The 20,306-nt window shown below is 57.8% G+C and overlaps 1 protein-coding gene across 1 annotated transcript in view; it reads left to right on the top strand.

Moving 5' to 3' along the window:
* The first annotated feature begins 12,840 nt into the window (after nucleotides 1–12,840).
* The window catches only part of UMODL1 (uromodulin like 1), a 58,953-nt gene continuing 51,487 nt past the window's right edge, over nucleotides 12,841–20,306 (top strand). The window contains 3 exon segments of the mRNA XM_032460919.1: nucleotides 12,841–13,025; nucleotides 16,116–16,120; nucleotides 16,497–16,734. Coding sequence (XP_032316810.1) covers nucleotides 12,950–13,025; nucleotides 16,116–16,120; nucleotides 16,497–16,734 — 319 coding nt within the window. The 5' untranslated portion in view covers nucleotides 12,841–12,949.

The raw sequence follows: 20,306 nt of genomic DNA, 5'->3' as shown, positions 1-20,306 counted from the left end.
GGCTTCAGACAACAGAAATTTGTTGTGCAACGCGGAGGTCAGAGGTCTGAGATCAAGGTGCCCGCGGGGCCGTGCTCCTGGGGAGAATGCACCTCCCTCTTCCAATTCCCGTGTGGCCGGCGTCCTTGGCGGTCCTCCACCTGGAAAGGCATCACTCCGGTCTCCGTGTCCTCCGTGTCCTCTTCTGCCTCTTAGAAGGACAGGCTCCCTGGGTACAGGGCCCACCCCGAGCCAGGGGACCTCATCCTCTGTCCTCACCTTCATTGCGTCTGCAGAGACCCGATTTCCGAAAGAGTTGTAGCCAGCGACGAGGTTCTTGTCTCATCGCAGAGAGAACTCAGAGGTGAGACGTGGAGGTTAAGAAAGTAACAGTGCGGATTTATTAAGGGATGGACAGTACACTCTCAGGGGAGAGCGGGCAGGCTCAGATGAGCGGCTGCCCTGAGTTTCTTTGGCAAGTTGGTCACACAGGGTGTAAAAACGAGTAGGCAGAATATTCATCGGGGAGGGAAGGGTTCGGGGTCAGATTCCCTGATTTTCACCCCAGCTCCACCCTCCTGAGGGGAGGAGGGATGTGTGTCCTCATTTAGTCTGGATCGGAAGTGTCCTGGCACCAGTGCCTGACAGGTCCTTCTAACCTGCAAGGCTGATTTCACTGAAATGAGGGCATGAAGAGAAGGTTACATTTGGACACTGGAGGTTCCTGCCTTCTCCCACTTTTCTTTGTTATCCTCCAGGCCGCTTGTCACCCCCAAAGTTGTGACCACTTATCAGCGCAGAGGTTCCTATTGTTCTCTCTGCCCAGGGACCCCTGTTGTTTACGTGATGGAGGGTTTCCTGCATTCGGCCAGTGCCCCTCCTTTCTCTGCTCACATCTAGCTGTCGGCCTGCCCTTGCAGAGTCACGTTCCGAGGCTCTGAGTGGACACAGACTTGGGGGGAGGGGACACTGCTCAGTCACCCCGTCACCACCCTCGGTTGTCGCCTTCTCCTTCTAGGTCCCCCTACTTGCTCCTCTCCTCTTCAAACGCTGTGAGATATTCACAGGAGACGGCTGTGCCCAAACGCTGCGTCTTTTATTTCTCCCTAACTCACTCAGCAGGACCCCTCAAAGTCGTGCAGGCGACACTGCATTATCTGGGATGGAAAACTGTTCTCCACGGGCCACCAGTCAGCGAGACATTCCAGGCCGATCTTTCCATTTGGACTTTCTCATCTGTCTGTCTTTTATTTACACAAGGCCCAAACCACCGAGCACCGCGTGGTAAACACTCATTCATTTACTCTGTAAGTGCTGGGCTCGGAATCCCAGGCGCCCCCCTCCCCTGGAAGAGCCTCGGCCAAGTGCTGGGACACTGGTGGACTTTCTTCACATACTTTGAGGTTTTTCTGAAAGGGTAGGTTTTTCCTAACATCACTTCCAATGTATTTCTTAACAAAACACCTCCTAACCTTTGGAAAATAGAAAAGAAGTTACTCATCTGGAAGGAAGTTCCCAGTTTTAAGAGCTCACTTCCAAGCCCTCCAGCGTGACTGTGGCGGCCTGACGGTCCAGCCCCTCGGACGGCGCCTCCCGCCTCAGGGCTGAGTGTGCAGCGGAGATTTCTGCATCTCATTGTGCAGCTGTTCCAGGTTCAAATCCTGGCCACGATCTTCCAGAGGGTCTTCTCTGTCTTGTGCAGTCTTTTCTTGGTCAGTGAGCTGTATAAAGGGGTCCAATTTAGAAGGAACCACTGCCCCATAAGAATTTTAAATACGTGATAATATTAAATTCAGATTCATTTCTAAGACCAAGCACATTTTTGAACATCAGTTCCTTATCTGGGAATGTCTTCCTCTCACTCTCGGAGCTGCTGAAAAGGGCCTTTCCCCGTCTGTGAGCTCCGTGGGAAAGGGACCCAGCCAGCCAGAGCCTTGATCACTGGAATGAGGCCTGTTCCCGACGGGCTGGGCCCCGGAGCCGTCTTGAGCACCCTGGGAGGCAGGGCTGTGGGTCTGTCCAGGAGGAGGCTGGGGGAAGCGGGCCCCGGGGACCTGTCTTGCATGCGCTCGTCTTGGTGGTCCCCTAATGTGCCTGTAGGCTGACCCAAAGCCATTCTAACAAGAATGTACGGAGCACCGCCTGCAGGCCAGGCCCTGCGCTGGGTGCCAGGAGGAGTGGGCTTAGCCACGGTCCCTCCTGGTCCCTCCTGCTGCATTGCCAACTGTCCATCAGGGGAAGAGACATCGGAGATAAAGGGGCCAAAACGTCAGAGGGAGGAGAGAGGGTGGCGGACCAGGAAGCCACAGGGAGGAATGAGTATTTGAGTGGCTGCTGATTGGGCCAGTATTTGTTTCCTTCTTGGCCCGATCCTGACCTGGTGGCCCTGGTGTCCTTCCCGAGCACTCGCCTCTCAGGCCGGGCCCCTGTGGTGATGTCTGACCTTGGCCTTTGACCTTAGGCTGGCTTGGACCCTGGACCCATTTCCTGCCACCCAGCTCTGCCTCCGTTTGTGCCCTGGTCCTGGGCTCTGCTCAGGGGCCCTCCCCGTCCCGTGATGGCCCTGGGCATTGCCCTTCTATGGTCCAGGAGCTTCTGGACCAGGGCCAGCCTTACCACCCCTGGGGGACCTCCTTGAAGCTGACCAGATGACCCCTGCCCTGGCTCCCTGCCTGTGGCATCCGTGTGCCCGTGATCCATGTGCTCCCAGCTGCCACAGTGTCACCTGCTTGTGCCAAATGTGACCAGCTACTAAGGCCCAGCAGGGCCCACTCAACCTGACCGCTGGTGGGGACAAGCAACTCGCCAGCTCCCAGGGGGCCCACCTCCCTCGCTGCCTGCCTGCCTGTCCTCAGACCACCAGTAGCAACGGGTCTGCATGTCCAGCGGGTCCCACGTGTGGACATGGACATTTCATAGCCCTTCCTGCACGAGGCCATCCCCTGGTGACTCCTGCAGTCCATCTTCATGAGGCGGGAGCAGGGACTCCAGGCTTAATGGAGAACCGGTCACGTGCCAGGGCCACCTCCATGGTGAAATGTCCCTGTTTGCAGACGAGGGCACAGCCCAGGGTGCTTTCCAAGGCTGCTCAGAAAGCAGCAGTGACGCGGGGACAGAGCCAGATCCATGAGACCCAAGGATCACAGTAGGTTTTCTCCTCTTCTTCCTGGGGGGCCACTGGGTCCCAGTAGCTCTGCATCCTGCCCCCCGTAGCGGAGTGCCTGTTTGCTCCCAGCTGAAGCCACACTCTTGTAAGGGAAACTTAATCTCAGACACAGAGGCTGGGGGCACAGAGGTGGGGCTCATGGGTGCCCCTGGTGGGGAGGATGGGGTGCAGATGGGGTGGAGGGGGACCCAGCGCCTCTGGCAGGCTCGCCAGAGCCAGTGTTTCCTCATCACCGAGCTCCAGGTACCGCCTTCCAGGGCTTAACAGTGCTGTTATCTGACCCACATACCTCCTGCTGAAACTGAAGTCGGCCTCCTGTGACTCGGCCCTGAGTGACTCCGAGGCCCTGACACATACCCTGTGGAGTCAGCCCCTTGTCCACAGGAGCGAGAAGTGACCCGGAGACACGCTCCCTGGTGCTCCGCTTCAGCGCTCACTTCCAGAGAGGCATGGCCCCCAGGTGCCTCGCTGTCCTGGGCGGAAGAGTGGCTGGAAGGATGGCGGGCGGGCTGGGGCTGCGCCTGGTCTCTCTGAGCCCCGGGCCCTTCCCCTCCTCCCGTCCCTTGGAGGAACCAAGCATCCCCGTGTCCCAGGGCCTTTGCAGGCTGTGCCTCTCCCTCTGGGTCCTGGCTTTCATCCAAGGGCCGTATTGTCAGGACTTAGTTATGAGGCCAGTACGTTGGATGTCAGTCTTCTCCATCACACTCCATGTTCGATTTCTAGGGCTGCCACAACAAAGCATCACAAACCGGGGGGCTAAAAACCACGAAATGCATTCTCCCACAGCCCTAGGGCCAGAAGCCCCAGATGGAGGGGTGGGCAGGGCCGCACCCCCTTCTGTGGTGGCCTGCAGCTGTCGTCCCCCAACCCCCACCTCTGCCATGACACGACCTCTCTCTGTGTGTCTAACCCAACTTCCCTTCTGGGAGGACACCGGGTGTATCGGATTCAGGGTCTGCCCTAAACGAGGATAACCCTATTGTAACTAAATTACACCTGCCAAGACTGGGTAGGGCCTGAACACATCTTTTTGGAGACACGATTTAACCCACAGCTGACCTGAGGGCTTTCTAGGTTGGGGTTAGCCTTGCCCACGGCCGAGTCCCAAGGGGGCCCTGAGGGCAGGCGGGGACATCTGTGGGCTGAATGAATGGACAGGCAGGGCGGTGACTGCCAGCAGCTTGTGGATGAGAGGACGGACATCCCAGCGGAGCCCGATCTGGGTGGACGAGCTCTCTTCCTCTCCTTCCTTCTCCCTTGGGGTCTTCTCTGTACCAAGGTCGCCCCCTCCCCACTCCAACTATCCCTCTTCCTGTTTCCTGCCCCTCTTTGGGGCTGTTTGTCCAGTCGGGGCTGGATGTGCCCGTGAGAGCAGGGGCTGTGACAGTGCTTCCTCCTGGGCTCCGTGCTTGTCCCCTTCATCTTCCTGTGTCACCCTTGGAACAGCCGGCACTGACAGCTCCTGCAGTGTGATGCTGACCTGGCTCACTCCCTTGGAGGCCGGGCAGCCCCTCTGTGCCCTGTTGTTCCCACCTAGGGCCTGGAGAGGCCGGCTCGGGCAGTGATCTCGGGCACTTTCTTCTCCCCCCGGGTGGCTCTGAGCACATCTCTGACCTTGACTCCGTGTCAAGGAAACAAACAAGACCCCTCGTGCAGGGCGGCTACTGTCACCAACGTCTTGGCGAGCTTCTCGGATTCGTGATTACACACAGTCGGCTGGGGCTGCCATACCAAATGCCACAGACCACAGGACTTAAACAATAGACGTTTGCTTTCTCACGGTTCTGGAGGCTGGGCGTCCACCATCAAGGTCCAGCAGGACTGGTGTCCTGTGAGGAGCCTTCTTAGCTTGCAGACGGCTACCTTCTGGCTGTGTCCTCTGGTGGCAGAGGGAGTGAGGATGAGAGAGAGCGGGCTATGGTGTCTCCTGTGACAAGGGCACTAATCCCACCCGATCAGGGCCCCACCCCACGACCTCGTTAAACCTTAAGTGCTTCCTTGCTCCAGTGCAGCCACCCTCCTTAGGGCTTCAACCTAAGAATCGTGAGGGGACAAACATTCAGTCCACAACATACACACCTCCTCATCCCTGGCGAAACACAAAAAGAAACACCACTATGTGCTGCTGGCTGAGGCCCTGAGGGGCAGACGGACAGAGAGGGCAGAGTCTGGGTGGGGGCCCTGGACCCCTGGACACCTGGATGCTGGGTGCTGGGTGTCCTGACACCTTCCCCACCAGCCCCGCTCAGGCGGCTGTGCTGAACCGCAGGGCCTCCCAGCCAAGATAAGAGCCTCAGGATGAGAACAGCTGTCTCTGAAAGCACACACCCTAGGCAGTACGAGAAACAGAACATGAGAGAATTTCCAAGTGAAAGGGAGGGAAAGTGTGCGAAGAAGCTGGGCAGGGTCGCGCAGGGCTGTGCAAGGCCGGGCAGAGCCAGCGCCGAGTGTGGGACTCTAGCAAGTCGCCCCTGCAGGACAATCACCCAGATGTGGCTGAGACAATGTGGCCAAACCCCCAGCACAGCTCCCTCGCACCAGGGGAGGGGAGAGGTGCTTTCCTAGTGGGGTGAAGGCATTACAGTTCAGATCAAAGGGCGGGACCATCCTAGGCACGGTGGTGGGTGGGGACAGAGAGAGAAGTGCACTGGGCTGTCCACAGGGGATGCCCTGGATGGGACTATCAGTCACCTCAGGAGACATTTCCCCAAGGCTGACCTCGGGCCCTGCAAACCCCTGAGCCTGGGAGGCCTGCAGCTTGGCCGTGTTCCTTTAGATTGATGACCCAAAAGGACAGAGTGTACATGTCACCTACAGGTGTCACGTGTATTGAGGGTCTCTCATTGTTCACCTCGAACAGCCTCTATGGGGTCTGGGGTGGGGCTTGTTGGGGGCAGAGCGGGGAGGTGGGCAGAGGGCAGGGGTGGTGGGAAGGGCCAGCGGGGGTCCAGTGAAAACTGAATGAGCCTCCACTTCTGACCGATGGGGTGTGTGAGTGTCCTAGGGGGCCATGACTCAGTCCCACAGACGGGGCGCCTTGAAACACCTGAAACCGTTCTCTCACAGTCCTGGAGGCCAAATGTCTGAACCCAGAGGCAGCAGTGCTGGTTCCTTCTGGATAACCAGACGGGTCTCCTTCGCCTCTTCTAGGTTCTGGTGTAGCCGCCAACCCTTGTCGGCACATCGCTCCTGTCTCAGCCTTCATGGGGCTTTCCTGGGATTTGGAGTGGAAGTCCCACATCCTGAGGTGCCTCAGCCCCAGCAAACCAGGACGGCTGGTCACTCCATCTTTAGGGCGGGCAGGGGTGAAATCCCCTAGACTTGACCCCCTGGACAGGCCCCTCTGCCTCCAAGTAGGGGCACTGAGGCCACCACCAGGAATGTCACCCTGCCTGCCCCTTGCTGGCTCCTTCCCTCTGCCCCCCGGGGTGGCTTTGCCCAAAGTAGAGGGTGAGGCACCACAGTTGATGCTGGATGTCCTTTCAAAAGCAGCCTGGCTGGAGCAGAAGGTGCCTCAGGCTCAGGACACCTGCTCCCTTGGCCTCCCTTTCTCCTGCACCTCCTCACCTCCTGAGTTTCTGGGCCCCTTCCTGCACCCCCTTTCCCGAATGCTCTGAGGGTGAGTCAGACTGTGCTCACTGAGCTCCTGGAGGCCACGGCCCATCGAGCTGGTACGGCGGGGCTTCTGGGCTCCCTCCACCAGTGCCCACCCCCGGAGGAGGGGAGGGAGAGGGCGGGCGAGCTGTCACCCGGGCAGGGGCTGCGAAGGGGACCCGGGAAGCCCCCAAGAGCCCTCCGGAGGGTGACGGAGGCCACACGCCTCTGGGCTCCATTTCTCTCAAGAACCCTCTAAACACGGCCCATCTGAGACTCTGGAACAGCTTACTGTGCTGATTGAATCTGCTGCTTCCTGTTCTTAGCCTCTAAAATCCTGGAGGGGAGGGGCTGTCAGTGTTTTCTCTCTTCCTCTTAACAGCCTGACTCAGGTTAGCAGGAAAGGACTTCAGCAATTTGCTTTTAACTCTGCGGGAAGACTCCCTCCCTGGGGAGTAAATAAAGGTGTTTTCCAGGGGCGCCTGCAGCCCATCACGGGTGCAGATGGAGACGGGTCTGGAATAGCCCCTGCTTCAGGTGTCACCTACTCGGACTCCGTCATCAGGAGGATCCCGATGCGTCAGGCGGAGACGTGCGCCTTAGTCCCCATGAGATCCATCTTCTCCATTATTTCAAATCCACACGCTGACACTCATGATCGAACAGTCCTGGGGGGTCAAGTGTTGTGTTTCAGTCTGTCCTGAGAGGGACGATGCGACGTTGTGAAATGTTGGTGCTCACTGGGGACCAAGCTTGTCCCCTGCCCTCCACGTGGGGCCAGAGACTGAAGTCCCGAGGCCTGAGGTGCCCCACCGCACACAGCCCGGCCTGAACCCTGGGACACCCTTCTCATCCGAGTGCCCTTGTGCCAACACGCTGCCCTCACTCTGGAGTCCTGGGGCCCTCAGAGGGGTGGACTTCTGTTTCTGGGCTGGTGTTACCTCTCTGCGAGAACACTGATCATAAGATTGTTTGTTCAGCCCACGGTCATCCTGATCGTAGCACGTGGGCTCTTACTACTAGATTCTAGAACTCAAGGTGCTGGTGCTCAGATGCTCAGCCCTCCTGGAAGGGGCCTCGGAGGGCACGCGGCCCAGTCTCCCTGGCTCTGTCGTCCTAACCCCCACACCTGGCAGATTGCTTCGGGGCATTCATACTGTAAAGACAAATACAAATTAAAAATAATAAGAGGTCTAATTCTTTCTGTGAAAAATAAGGGAAGAGATTTCCCTCCCCTCTTTTCTTTGAGCACGTACTTTAGAAAACGTGTAAGCACCGTCCCCTGTCTTTGAAATGCATGTGTCCCCTTTTGAAGACTAGGTTAGCATTTCCTGGGCTCTGTGGCCCGAGAACGTCACTCTCAAGACCATGGGAACATCTCTTTGCCGTGGAAACGTCGTGAGTGCTGTCAGTCCCCGTCCGCCCCCCCGTCTCTGTGAGGTGGGTTGGGCCCTAACTCTGTGGGCTCCTTGTTCTACTTTGCAAAACTGCCTCCTGTGCTAAAGACAGAAGTTTCTTTTCCCTCTGGATGAAGCCGTTTAGCTAGTACAGAAGGCCGCCCCAGTCGCAGGCCGAGATGAGCAGGAGATGTGTGTGACCAGCGGTGCTGGCAAGTCCTCTGCCTGGGGACTGGTCATCGTTTGTCTTGCGAGCCTGACCTAGTGGGTGTGTCTGCTCGATCGCAGGGAAGGTGGGATCTCCGTGCCCGTGCAGTCTCGCGTCGGGCTGCCCGTGGCTCGCCTTGTCATCTGGTCTAATGTTCGTTCAGCAGTGAAAGAATCTTCTTTCTCCTCCGACTTTGTGGAGAGGTTCCCTGGGGTGGGAGCAGAACTCGTTTTTAATGAAATTCCCCCAATAACACTTTATCTACATTTAATGACTCTAGAGGACGGATGTCTTAAAGCGCTTTCAAGTTCTAGAGCAGTTCCCACACGCGGTCTTGCTTGTTTTTCACAAAGTCGGGAGGCGTTACCACACTGCCAAGTTTGGAGGCACAAGTGCCCCCGTTCTGTAGATTGGGAGGTGCAGGGAGATGCAGCGTTGCCCCTGGTAACCCCGCTGGTTGTTGGCAAAACTAGGGTGGACCAGGATGTCCGGCTCCTAGGCCAGGCTTTTCCCGCGAGTCTACGAAAAGGGGGCTGTGCAGGGTCGCCTGCCTTCCCAGTCTCCCAGGCAGCTTTGCAGAGCAGAGGCCTGGGCCCCCAGCTTCAGCCCCAGCTGCTCTGGCCACCGGGCACCCGTGCAGGCAGACCTGCTTCTCCTCACCGTCCAACCCACCCTGGCTGGAAGCAGAGTGTCCAGCACACTCCCTGGGGCTTGGTGACCACGTGCTGGATCCCCACTTTCCATTCAACTCTGCTCAGAGGGCAATGGTCTCCGGGCTGGGATGGGAAGAGAGGGTGAGAAACAGTGTCCACCCTGCGATTTTATAATGTCAAGGATTTGCAAAACCAAACACAGAAGAGAAAGACAGGGATGAAAAGGATGTGTGTGTGTGTCTGTGTGTCTCTGTGTGTGTCTGTGTTTCTGCATGTCTGTGTGTGTTCCTGTGTATCTCTGTGTGTGTGTCAGTGTGTCTGCGTGTGCAGTGGGGGAGACAAGTATGGGGAGGGACCATGAAGAACAACCACACCAGAAACAAGGGTGCCCTGAGAACTCCCCAGAAGAGTCTGCAGGGCTGTCAGGTGGAAGGCGATGCGATTCCTTAGTCTAGTTGAAGGACCACGGCCACGCTTCTGGTGGTGCCAGTGGAGGTCAAATTTGACTCCCCATCAGGAGGAATGTTTCAGCAGATCACTGCCCGGGGAGGGGCTGCTCCACCCAGGGCCGCGTCCCTGGGTATTTACAAGGATTTGTCAGTGTCTTCAAGCTTCTGCACACCTGAAGGACCTGAGCCCCTGCGGACCCACCCTAACAGACTGAGAAGTTTGGGGCACCTGAGAGGTGCCGAAAGGCACCTGAATTTCTAGTGAGCCTGTCCCCCTGATTCCGCAGTGTCGGAGAGCAGTCTGGACTGGGACAGAAGCTGGGCCAGATTGCTCAAGGTGACTTCCAAACCCAACATTTCTACAGCTTCATAAAGCTCCTCTCTAGTTCTCTGTCTTGACCGTGCATCACAGCCAGTGTTCCCTGGAAATAGCCCCTTAGCGAGAGGATGCCTCCCCGCCCCACCTCCAGCTCCGTCCTCACCGAGCAGAGCCGTCGCCAGACCCCACGCTGCTCCTCCCGAGTCCCCCAGTTCCCTCGTGCCCCATGTCACTTTGCACCGCAGCCTCCACGCCCTGGAGGCTGCCCCCCACCCCAGGCCAGGCAGGGCAGGAGAGCACCGGGTCCCTGCCCGCCCCTCCCCGCCCGCTGGCCTGGCGCATGGTGGTCCCCAGGGCTGCTGATGGAGCAGGGGTCGGAAGAAAGCTGGGAGCAGTGCTGTCCTGCCATCCCTGCCCCAGACCACGGCTACGAGTATGTCTCCCTTGGGACATGATGGCCACATCCCAGGATAGCGCTGGGGGTGTATATATTTTGGCCTGTGGGGTCACGACAGATGTGATTTTGTCTTGGAGTTGTTGGACCTCTGTGCTTAGGACCACGGAACTCAGAACCCGAGAGGAGAAGGGCTGTTTGGAGGTAACCTGATTCAACCCCCTCCTCCTGCTGACGGTGGGGGCAGGCGGCGCCCAGCCCAGGCTCTGTCACCAACAGCAGAGAGCACAGCTCCCTCCACGGAGACACTGCTTGCAGGGTCAGGAGCTCACCCGCATCCCGTGTGTTCGTGCATGTGTGTGAGCGTGCCAGGGTGTGTCTGCAGTAAACCCGCACATGGAAGGCTAAGAGTGTGGACATGTGAGCAAGTGTGCATGTGTGTGTGTGTGTGTGTGCGTGTGTGTGTGTCCTTAGATCTAGAACTGCAGCCTGAGGGCCTCCCCTCGTCCCCCAGTTTCTGGTCACCACGTTGACAGGGTGCTGGACTTTCTCCCCAGAGGCGTGGACCTGAGGGCTCTTTGCTGGATGGACCTGTGGCCAGACTCACCTGGACACGGTGCCCTGGAGGGACAGCCCTCTCCCTCTGGTTAGCGCGTGGTTACTTCTCCTCAAGTAGACCGTTTACATGGAAAAGTCAAAAGTGGAAAATCCCTGTGGCCGTCATGCAGAAAAATATGCGTGAGCACCAGGAGGGGAACCCCTCCCTGTGGATGGAAAAGAAACAACACGCACGCTTACCCTTCCCGTGCCTGACCGGGGGCGGTGGGGGGGAGGGAGGCAGCGCGGAGCTAGAAGCAGACAGACAATCTGGGGGCTTTTTTTCAATTGTATGAGTTTTGATATAAGGAGAAAGCCCTGCGACAACGTCTTATGGACAATTCCAAGTTAGCGTGACGTGTGCAGCGGGCAGGAAGTCCTGACTTCGCTCCTCTTCCTTGGGGTCTGTGGCGGTGTCCTCCGGGCCGGCCCCGGGGCCAGCCAGGGAGCGGGCTGTGAAGCTGGGTTTGGAGCAGAGTCCTCCTCGCTAGCCGTGTGGCCTCTCGGACCCGCAGCTTCTTTATGTGTATGAGGCAGGTAAGGGACCTACTTCAGAGGGTGGGTCTGAAGATGAGAAAGAAGGTGCACAAGGTCAATTTCAAGTTTTTAAATATAATATTGTCCTTGATCCCACCCTCGTGTTTTCTAGAAGCGTTCGTACGTGATTGTAGCCAAAGTTCTAAGAGATGATACAGTCGAATATTATAATACAGATTCAGCTCCCACTTGTAAATGCTCAGGTTTACCTTCATCATAACACCTTTCCTGTTTTTCTGTGCTGATTACATTTTATTTTCTTGAATATTATACTATAGCTTTAAAAGTTTGTCTTTTCTTGTTGAAACTCTTTTCCACGCCTCCGTGACAGCAGTAGAGTTCGTGAGCCGAGCCCTGAAGGGTGCTGCTGTCTCGGGAGACTCGCGCTGAGCCCCTCAACTGCGGGATTATTTCCAGCTCCTTTTTTTTGGTCTTCTTGTCCCGGCACCTGCCACGTAGGCACTAACCACGCAAGTGTAGCAGTTACAAACTCAGCGCTTAATCTCCTGGGGGTGGAAGACGCACCCATGTGGCAGCCCCACAGCAGGGCTCCAGGCAGACCTGTTCTGTATCTCGGACACGAGGGAATCACACTTCTGGACCAAGGCGGGTCTTTGTGGCCCTGTTTGAAAGTTTTCTCAGCAGGACTAAAGAGACCCTCGTCTAATGCTACTAACTGTGCCTCATCAAATGTCAAAGATTGTACCAGGCGATAAAAGACAGCTCAACAGAGGAACGAGAAGGCTTCATCAACAGGCATGTCTTCGCTATGAAATTTAAAATCCCGTTTCACACCGTGTGACAGCTCCTGAAACACACCACGACCCAGCCATCAGTCTGCAGCCCCTCACTGTGTTTCCTTTCAGTCCTGCGGCCTGTTCTGGGCTGAGCCCACAACTGCAGACTTGCCGTCCTTCTGGAGGCGGCGCGGCGCCAGGCGCGGCTTTGACTTCGCGTCGGGAGGTATCGTTTCCTCGCTGCCCAAAGTCTTCACGGTCGGCACGCCGGGGTGGGGTCACGTCCAGGGGCTCTGCCACAACCTCCCCTCCCCTCCTCCCGCGAAGGCTCACTTCCACGCTCTGCCGCTTTAAATTCTGGCCAATGACAGACATCTCTGAGACGGCAGCTCCGTGGTCCCCAGACCAGGCTCGGGAAGAGATCGCCGGGCTGCAGGGACGTTGTCTCTAGCTTTTGATCTGGCCTGTCCAATTGTGTGAAGGACGCTTTTCTGAATCCGATGAGCCGCTTTGATGCCATGTTGTTTTCTCCCGCCAGCTCGCCATGATAAGGTAAGAGGATGCTTTGTACTTGATGGAAGGAGTCAGATTCGGGGCTGAAATGTGTTTCCTACGTAACAGTGAGATGCGACCCAGCGATGCAGCCAGGCGGTGGGGTACTCACCTTTCCTAAGAGATGCCATCTGCCTGGAGGGAGAATGGGCTGTGACACGCAGGTGCCCCAAGGGACACGGCCGTGGCGGTGGCAGGTGTTTACGAGCGGGCATAAGGGACTGCTCCCGGCGAGCGCACCTTCTGAAGCCACTGCCACGGTCGGCGACGCAAGGGAAAATCAGGACCTTGTCTCTGGGCCCAGGCGGCCCAGGTACCTTTGTGCTGCCGCTCAGGAGAGGCCCAGAGCCACCGCCACCGCCCGGCCATGCTCAGGACCCTCGGGCTGGCCCTGCTGGCCGTGGTCAGCGCCGTGGGCCCCACCCTGGCCAGCGGCTTCACAGGTAAGGAGTCTGGGCTCAGGGTGTGGGATGCTGGAGGAGCGAGGGGCTCCCGGGGAGCGGGTCTCCTGGGGACAGAGGCCCTGCCGAGAGCTGGGCTGGCAAAGATGCATCTGCTTTGAGAGCCAGGGTCTGGGCCAAACTTGCTCGTATCCAGCAAAGAGGTGGTGGGACCGTCTCCGAATCCCCTGGGGGTCGGTGGGGTGCGAATGCAGATCCTGAGTCAGCAGGGCTCGGGTGGCCTAGGACTCTGCATTTCTGCTGGTGTTGCAGATGCTGCAGGCCTCGGGCCGTGCAGAGAGTGGTGAATTCCTGGAGACTCAGAGTCGAGGTCTCTGCAGCCTTGGCGTATTACTCTCCAGCTTCCAGATAAGCGGAGGGAGGCCCAGAGTGGTCAGGGACTCGCCCAAGGCCGCACGGCTGGCAGAGGGCAGATTCCACCGGGGCGGCCCCTGCCGTTGACCCTGGCTAAGTCTGCCTTTCGCCTGCCCGGGAGGTGGAATCCCGAAGTGGGCTCTCACGCCCAGCCCTGCTTCCTCACATTTCCACGGGGGCAGAGGGGGCCAGTACACGTCCAAGGCCTTTGAGAGGCACGTGTCAGCTGCTAAAAACACATCAGATTTCTGAAGCACCAGATTTCTGAGCATTGAGGTTACAAATCTTTTAAATCATTTTCCTCTTGAAATCTGACTTCTGCAGTTGGAAATTCAAACAGATCCATTCTGTGCCTGCAAGCAACTTCAATTTTGTCCTAGTTTAACTTTTTTTTTTCACCCATAAATAGGATTTTGTGATTTTTTAAAATTAATTGTGATTTTTTTCAACTTGATTTTTCCTTTGGAATATGAATAATGTGTAAACCCTACAGCTCAGTGGCAGAGCAAAGGGGAAAGTCTGGAAGCGGGGAACTCTCGGGAGGAAGTTCGTGCAACGGTGAGGACACGGCAGCGCCACTTGGGGGTCCGTTGGGGCCACTCGGTTGTCGGCTCCCATGAGCCGGCCCGCCGGCCCCAGGCAGGATTTCACTGAATCCTTCTAAAACCCCGGGCGTAGCGGTGATTTTACAAGTGACAAGACTGGGGCACCGAGAGGGCACGAAAGTACTCAGAATCACATGGCTGGTATTTGCAAAGCTGGTGTGAATGCAGGTGTTCTGACCCCAGGACCTGCTGGGGCATTAAGATTTCCAGCCTCTGGGACCAGAACCCTGGGCCCCTGACTCCTGTGCTGAGAGCTCCTGAAAGAATTTGTTGAACGGCAGGGTCTGCTGAAAGGTTTTTATTCCGGGCTCTGCCAAGAAGCCAGGCCCTCAGAGGACCCAGTGGCTTCCAGTAGAAGGTAAAAAACAAAACAAGTAGATCCAAGTGCAGTTTCCTTGGAAGGAGGGGTGTGTGTGTGTGTGTGTGTGTGTTTGTGTGTGTGTAAGGCTCTGCTGATGATCAGCTGGGACCTTGTCGTGAGCAGGCGGAGCCCAGAGGCTCTCTAGAGGCAGAGAAGTGTAACCTTCATTACTGTTGTCATCTGGTCTTGCGTGAAGATGAAAAACAACATCTAAATCTGCCTCGCCGACCTCTCTGTGCAGGAGGTATTGCCTTGTTTGGCCCCGTCCATCAACCCAGTGACCATGTTCACGGTGGTCATTTTCTGCAGGCCCCACGTCCCATCCCAGTCACCTCTAAGTTCTGGCCTCGGACGCTGCCTCTCCTGCCCCACCCCACACGGCGAGGGGCCTCCCGACCCCGAAGCCTACTGGAACCCACCTGTGGTGAGCACAGGCTGTGTGCACCCCCAAGGCCCTGACACTGCAGGGGAGGCCACCACGTGGCTGGGGAGTGGGCTGCTCTCCCACCAGCCCGGCTGGAGGGCTGGATCAGCCCCGCTTCCTCCCGGGGTCACCAGCCCCCACGTCTTGCTTTCTGTGTGCTTGTGGGTGACTATGAGGCCATAGGAGGGAAACTTCTGGTGCTGTCCTGGGGTTGAGGGTGAAGATTATTTCTTCTGCCATCTTTGAGCTCCTCTCAAGAAACCCAGCTCTGCCCTGAGGGAAGTGCACTCCTCTGTGGGCACCCACCCAACGGCTGCACAGTGTCGGGAAGCTTAGGGCTCGAGGCTGAGTATCTGAAACTGCAAAGATATTCAAGCCGTTCATCCATCCCACACGGAGGTCCCACGCTGCGGTGGGCCCCGTGCTGGCTGTGGAGGTGGGGGCACCCTTGGCTCCCGTGTCAGTTCCCCGGGGCCGCTGGGCAAGCACCACAGGCTGGGGGATTAACAGGAAGGGATTTATTTCTTCACAGTCTGGAGACCAGAAGTCTGAGGTCAAGGTGCGGGCAGGGTTGGCTACTCCTGAGGCTGTGATGGAGAATCTGTCCCAGGCTCTCCTCCAACTTCTGGGGGTTTGCTGAAAATCTTTGTCACTCCTTGACTTATAGAAGCATCTCCCTAATTTCTGCCTCCATCTTAGCGTGGCCGTCTGGGTGCATTCCTGTCTCCGGGTCTAAATGTCTCCTTTTATAAGGACACCAGTCATATTGGACCAGGGCCACCCTCCTCCAGTATCCCTTCAGCTAAACTAATTATATCTGCAAAGGCCCTGTTTCCAAATACAGTCACACGCTGAGGTCCTGGGATTCAGGACATGAATGAGGGGTGGGACACATTTCAGCCCATAACAGTCCCTGTTTCAGGAGGCCACAGAGGCTCCTTGGGCAGATGGGACACCTGAGGACCCCGTGGGAGATGGTCCATGACAAAGGGGCGTAGGGCTGGTGAAGGCAGTGTGTGCCATGGGGCCTTGAGAACCAAGTGACAGTGCTAATGAATGGCCACAGGTGTCTGTGCACAGGAACCAGGCTCCAGGTGGGAGACGCAGAGGGCCGGATCAGGCCAGCTCATGTCGTCCTGCTGCTGGTGAGTGATGGTGGACTGACCTTTCCCACCTATGAACTTCTCACATGGGCTGGACATGATCATCCACCTTGTGTCTCGTTCCAAAAGAGGGTGCCAGTGCCAGCGTGCCCAGCATGTCATGCATTCATTACGGGAATAGTGTGTGTTCAGCTCACCTGGGACGACCCTGGGGCTCAAGCAGAGAAAAGGTGCGCACAAGGATCCCCAGCCCGTGGAGTCAGAGAGCACAGAACCTCGGACGGCAGCCCCAGATGCTCGGTTCCTCCGTGTTCCCTTCCGTGTCATGGCAGGCCCCTGGGCAGGGGCCAGGCGGGGGCGGTGTCCCCCGCCCTGTAGAGGAGGTTTTCTCGGCCCACGGGGGCCCGCTCCTGCTTTAGTCCTTCAAGTCCGCTCTTTGGCGTCTCCTTCTCGGGTCTGGGCTGGGAGGCAGATTCCGAGGGTCCGCCACGCTGGGGGTCCTGTCTCACCGGCTCTGACAGAGAGCCCCTCGGATGGATTTGACTGTGCCATTTTCCACTTCTTGTTTCCTCCATCAACCCCCTCCACCTCCTCCGGTAGAAAAAGGTCCTCTCTTTGCTGAGTTACCAGCTATGCAACCAGAGTGTGGCCCGGAGCGTGCCGAGCGTGGAGGCTGTGCAGACGTCCCTCCTGACCCACGTGCCCTGCGGCCGCTGGGTCCCCTGGCGGCGCTGCCCCAAGACGGTCTACAGGACCCGCTTCCAGGCGGTGGAGGTTCCCGAGTGGAGGAATGTGACCGACTGCTGCGAGGGCTACGAGCAGCTGGGCCTCTACTGCGTCCTGCGTGAGTCCAGGGGCGGCGCCCCCCCCCGGGCCCCGCCCACTCTCGGGATGGTCTCTGTCTCTGTCCACATCCCTTAGCCCAGAACCAGCAGATCCTTCTGGAACCCTAGTTTCAGCCTTGTGTGTGCACCAGGGCCATCCAGAGGCCTGGTCCAAGCACAGGTGACTGGCCCCACCCAGATTTCAGATCCAGGGGGTCAGGGGTGGAGGACAGGGCCCCAGGTTGTGCTGATGCCGCCGCCCGAGGCCACACTCTAAGAACCTCTGTGATGGGCGGTGGCTCTCGGACCTGACTCCACAGTGACAGTGTACCCAGGGCAGCTTTCAAAACTCTGATCCCTGGGTCCCCTCTCGGAGGCTGGGATGGACTTGGTCTGGGGCAGAGCTTGGGGACAGGTTTTTTAGGCTCTGCAAGCAGTTGTAACCTGCAGCTGAGTTTGGGAACCAGCATTGTCATCTCTGCTATACTGACAGCCAGCGCTTTTATTCAAAAAGCTATGAAATCCTGGTCTGAGCTCCAGTCTGTAGAAGAGTTGGAAAGGGTGCCCTCCGTGCCCCCCTCCACGGCCCAGAAGACCCCAAGCCCCCAAGCCCCCTTACTTCCTCAGTGTGGTTCAGAAGATGCCCGGGGTGGCTACCAGCACCAGTGCGGCTCTGCCGGACAGTGTCTGAGGCCAAGTGGACTGAGCTGGGAGGGGGTTCAGGGCTCAGTCCCTGACACAAAGGGAACTTTCCAGAAGACTTCTTCCAGGGGAAAGGATGCAGGCATGTGTGTGTGAATGTGTGTGGGAGGTGGTGATTGTTAAATCTGAGTCAATACTAGAGCTAAGATGAGTCTCTGAACAGTCAGCCCCCACCCCCATGGTGTAGGCGAAGTGAGAAGGGTGTGGCTTCGTGGGGTGTCGGGGGTGACACTCTGAGACGTGAGGGCTGCTGCCTTCAGACTCCAGAAAGCACCGGCTCAGGGGGTGCAGGGAGGGGCCCCGGGACAGCTGCGGGCTAGGGCGTGGGTGCTGCACCCCGGGGGGGCAGCTCCCTAGCACCAGGGGCTCCCGGATGCGGAGCCTTGGGTCAGCCGGACCCTGCAGAAGGCTGCGTGGGCTGGGCACGCCGAGCCGTCCTGATCGTGCTGCCCTTAGTCCTCCAAAGCCATCTCACAGAGGACAAGGATGGTGACACTTTGCCCTGACCCCATGCAGAGGACCAGGCTCAGAGATGACCAGACAGCTCAGGGTTGAGCAGTTCACAGGGGTACACCTCTTCCGGGAGTGGTACAATGACACCGCTGTCACCAATGCCGCCACCACACATAGAAACAAGGAGGGGCCAGCTGGCCTCAGGTCTGCAGGGGGAGCCTGTGGTGAATTCCCACTGGGGCTCTGTCCCCTGGTGGTCCTGTCCAGGTGCTGGGTCTAAGGCGTCCCTTTCTGTGCTGACTGCAGTTCCCTCCCTGCTGTCCTTGTCTCGGAGGGCCACGTGCACAAAGGGAGCTGCCCTTGGCCTGGGAGCACCCTGCACCTGAGGGTCGGGGTCTCCTGTCGGAGAGGCCTCGGGTCCCCTTGGGTGGGAGTGTCAGGTAGAATGAGGCGTCCGCCCTGCCCCATCCACCTTCACCTGCGAAGACCACACTGTCCCCACCTGACGGCTGTCATGGGGCCGGTGAAGTCACACGTCCAGAGGCGCCCCCGGAAGAGGCTGAGCCCCGAGGTCACCTTTCTGTGCAGGTGCGGTCCTGCTGCCCTCACAAGTGAGATCCCCCCAGAGAGAAGGAGGGAGGCACCTGCTGCTCATCTCTCTCCCAACAAACCAGCCGCCAGGAACCAGCCTCTCGGGTGACTCAGCTCCACGTTTAAAGTGTCAGCACCTTTAAATAGGAACTCACCAGGCAGGAGAGGGCCAGAACGTTCTAGAAAGAGTCCCGTGGGCAGTCTGCTCTGGGGAACCACAGGTCTTGGTGCGGCAGGTGTAGGGAGGGTGGGGACTGGGTGGGGGGCGCGTTGGGAATGAGGGAGGGAGGACTCACCCTGAAGCCCCCAGGCCCTGCAGAGGGGGCTGAGTTGGGGTGGTGGGGTGTCCCCACCCCAACGCCAGGCCTTAGAAGGGTCACTCTAGAGGCGGTGTGGACAGGAGAGACAGGAGCCCAGGAGGAAGGAGAAGAGAGAGGAAAGGGGGCTTTGAGCGAGTGCCAGGGACACAGACCGGGGGGAGGCGGGTGACTTGATCAAGATCCCACAGACTTGGGCCTGGGTCTCCCTGATCCCAGTCGGATTCAGACTGTGGCATCTGAGGACGGGGACTGTCAGGGGGTGGGGGCGAGAAGGGAATGGTGATGAAGGAGGTTGGGCACAGAGCATAGTGGACTCAGGAAGGTCCTGGCTGGCCCTGCGGTGGCTGGGGGTGCTGGGCTGAGACCCCTGGTGGGGGCTGTGACCCCTGGCGGGGCTTTGTGTTCAGGGACGCCACGTGGGCAGCTGCAGAGTGCCTGGGTTAGAAGCAGTTACACCAGGGACACTGGCAGCTCAGCTTTCTCCACGCCCCCCTGGCCCCCAGTCAAAGCCTGAATGTTTGATCAGACTTGGTTCAGAGATGCTTCATGACAGCCTGGCCTTCTGGAACAGGAAGTGAGAAGTCTCTGCAAGTGGCCCACGGAGACCTGCGGGGGCTCTGCACAGAAGGAGGCAGAGGCCTGGAGCTGTTAGCCGCGGGAAGAGCCTGGGATTCTGATGCGTGATGGGACGGGGGCCGGGATGGGGGCAGGCACTCTGTCCTCGGGGCAGGACCTCCTGGTCGACCGGATAAGGGGAGACTTGTGTCTTGGCAGCTTCAGCTCAGACGTCTCATCCTCGGTGGCAGCAAAACCTCAGCCTTGCTTTCTTCTTCCTCCTCCCACTCGACGACCGTTGTCTAACAAGGGAAGGGCCTTCTGAGAACATGTGCTATTTCTTTCGGTCTAGATGCCTTTTTCCATTTTTTTAAGTCCAACATTGGAATGTAGTAAGTTGTACGAGATCGCATTTAAATCTCTTTTAAAGTACAATTACAAAAATGAATGCACCAGCCATGTAGAAAATTTGGAAAGAGCAAAAAGAACAAAGGGAGACTGCGTGCTAAGTCCTCCCCGATCCCGCCACCAAGAACAACCACCGTTAACATTTTCTTCTAGTCTCTTAGGCCAGACGCTTTACAAATGCTCGGTCAGCCTGCTCACGATGGTTTGCAGTGCACTTTTACCACTTGGCAATTTATCTGGATTCATGTCAATAAATAGTGTTTCTCAGCATGATTTAATGGCCACAAGGCATTACCTCACATGGATGTGTCAGCATTAAGCAATCTCCCTCCACTTAACATCTAGTTGCTTCCAACTTTTCACGATTGTAAATAAGGCTGCGGTGAGTATCATATGGCGCAAACACAGTCGTGCACAAGCTGGAATGGCTACTCAGGATGGATTCCTCAGGGCGGATCTGAGCATCTCGGTAAACGCTCGGCACCTGCAGTGATGCCCCTGGTTCCTCCCTCCCTGGCCCGTCTCCTCCGCAGACCCTTCTCCGTGGCAAGCCCAGGATGCCC

Source organism: Camelus ferus, chromosome 1 (assembly GCF_009834535.1).
Source record: "Camelus ferus isolate YT-003-E chromosome 1, BCGSAC_Cfer_1.0, whole genome shotgun sequence".
NCBI classification, from domain to species: Eukaryota; Metazoa; Chordata; class Mammalia; order Artiodactyla; family Camelidae; genus Camelus; species Camelus ferus.
This window is presented reverse-complemented; position numbering and strand designations above follow the sequence as displayed.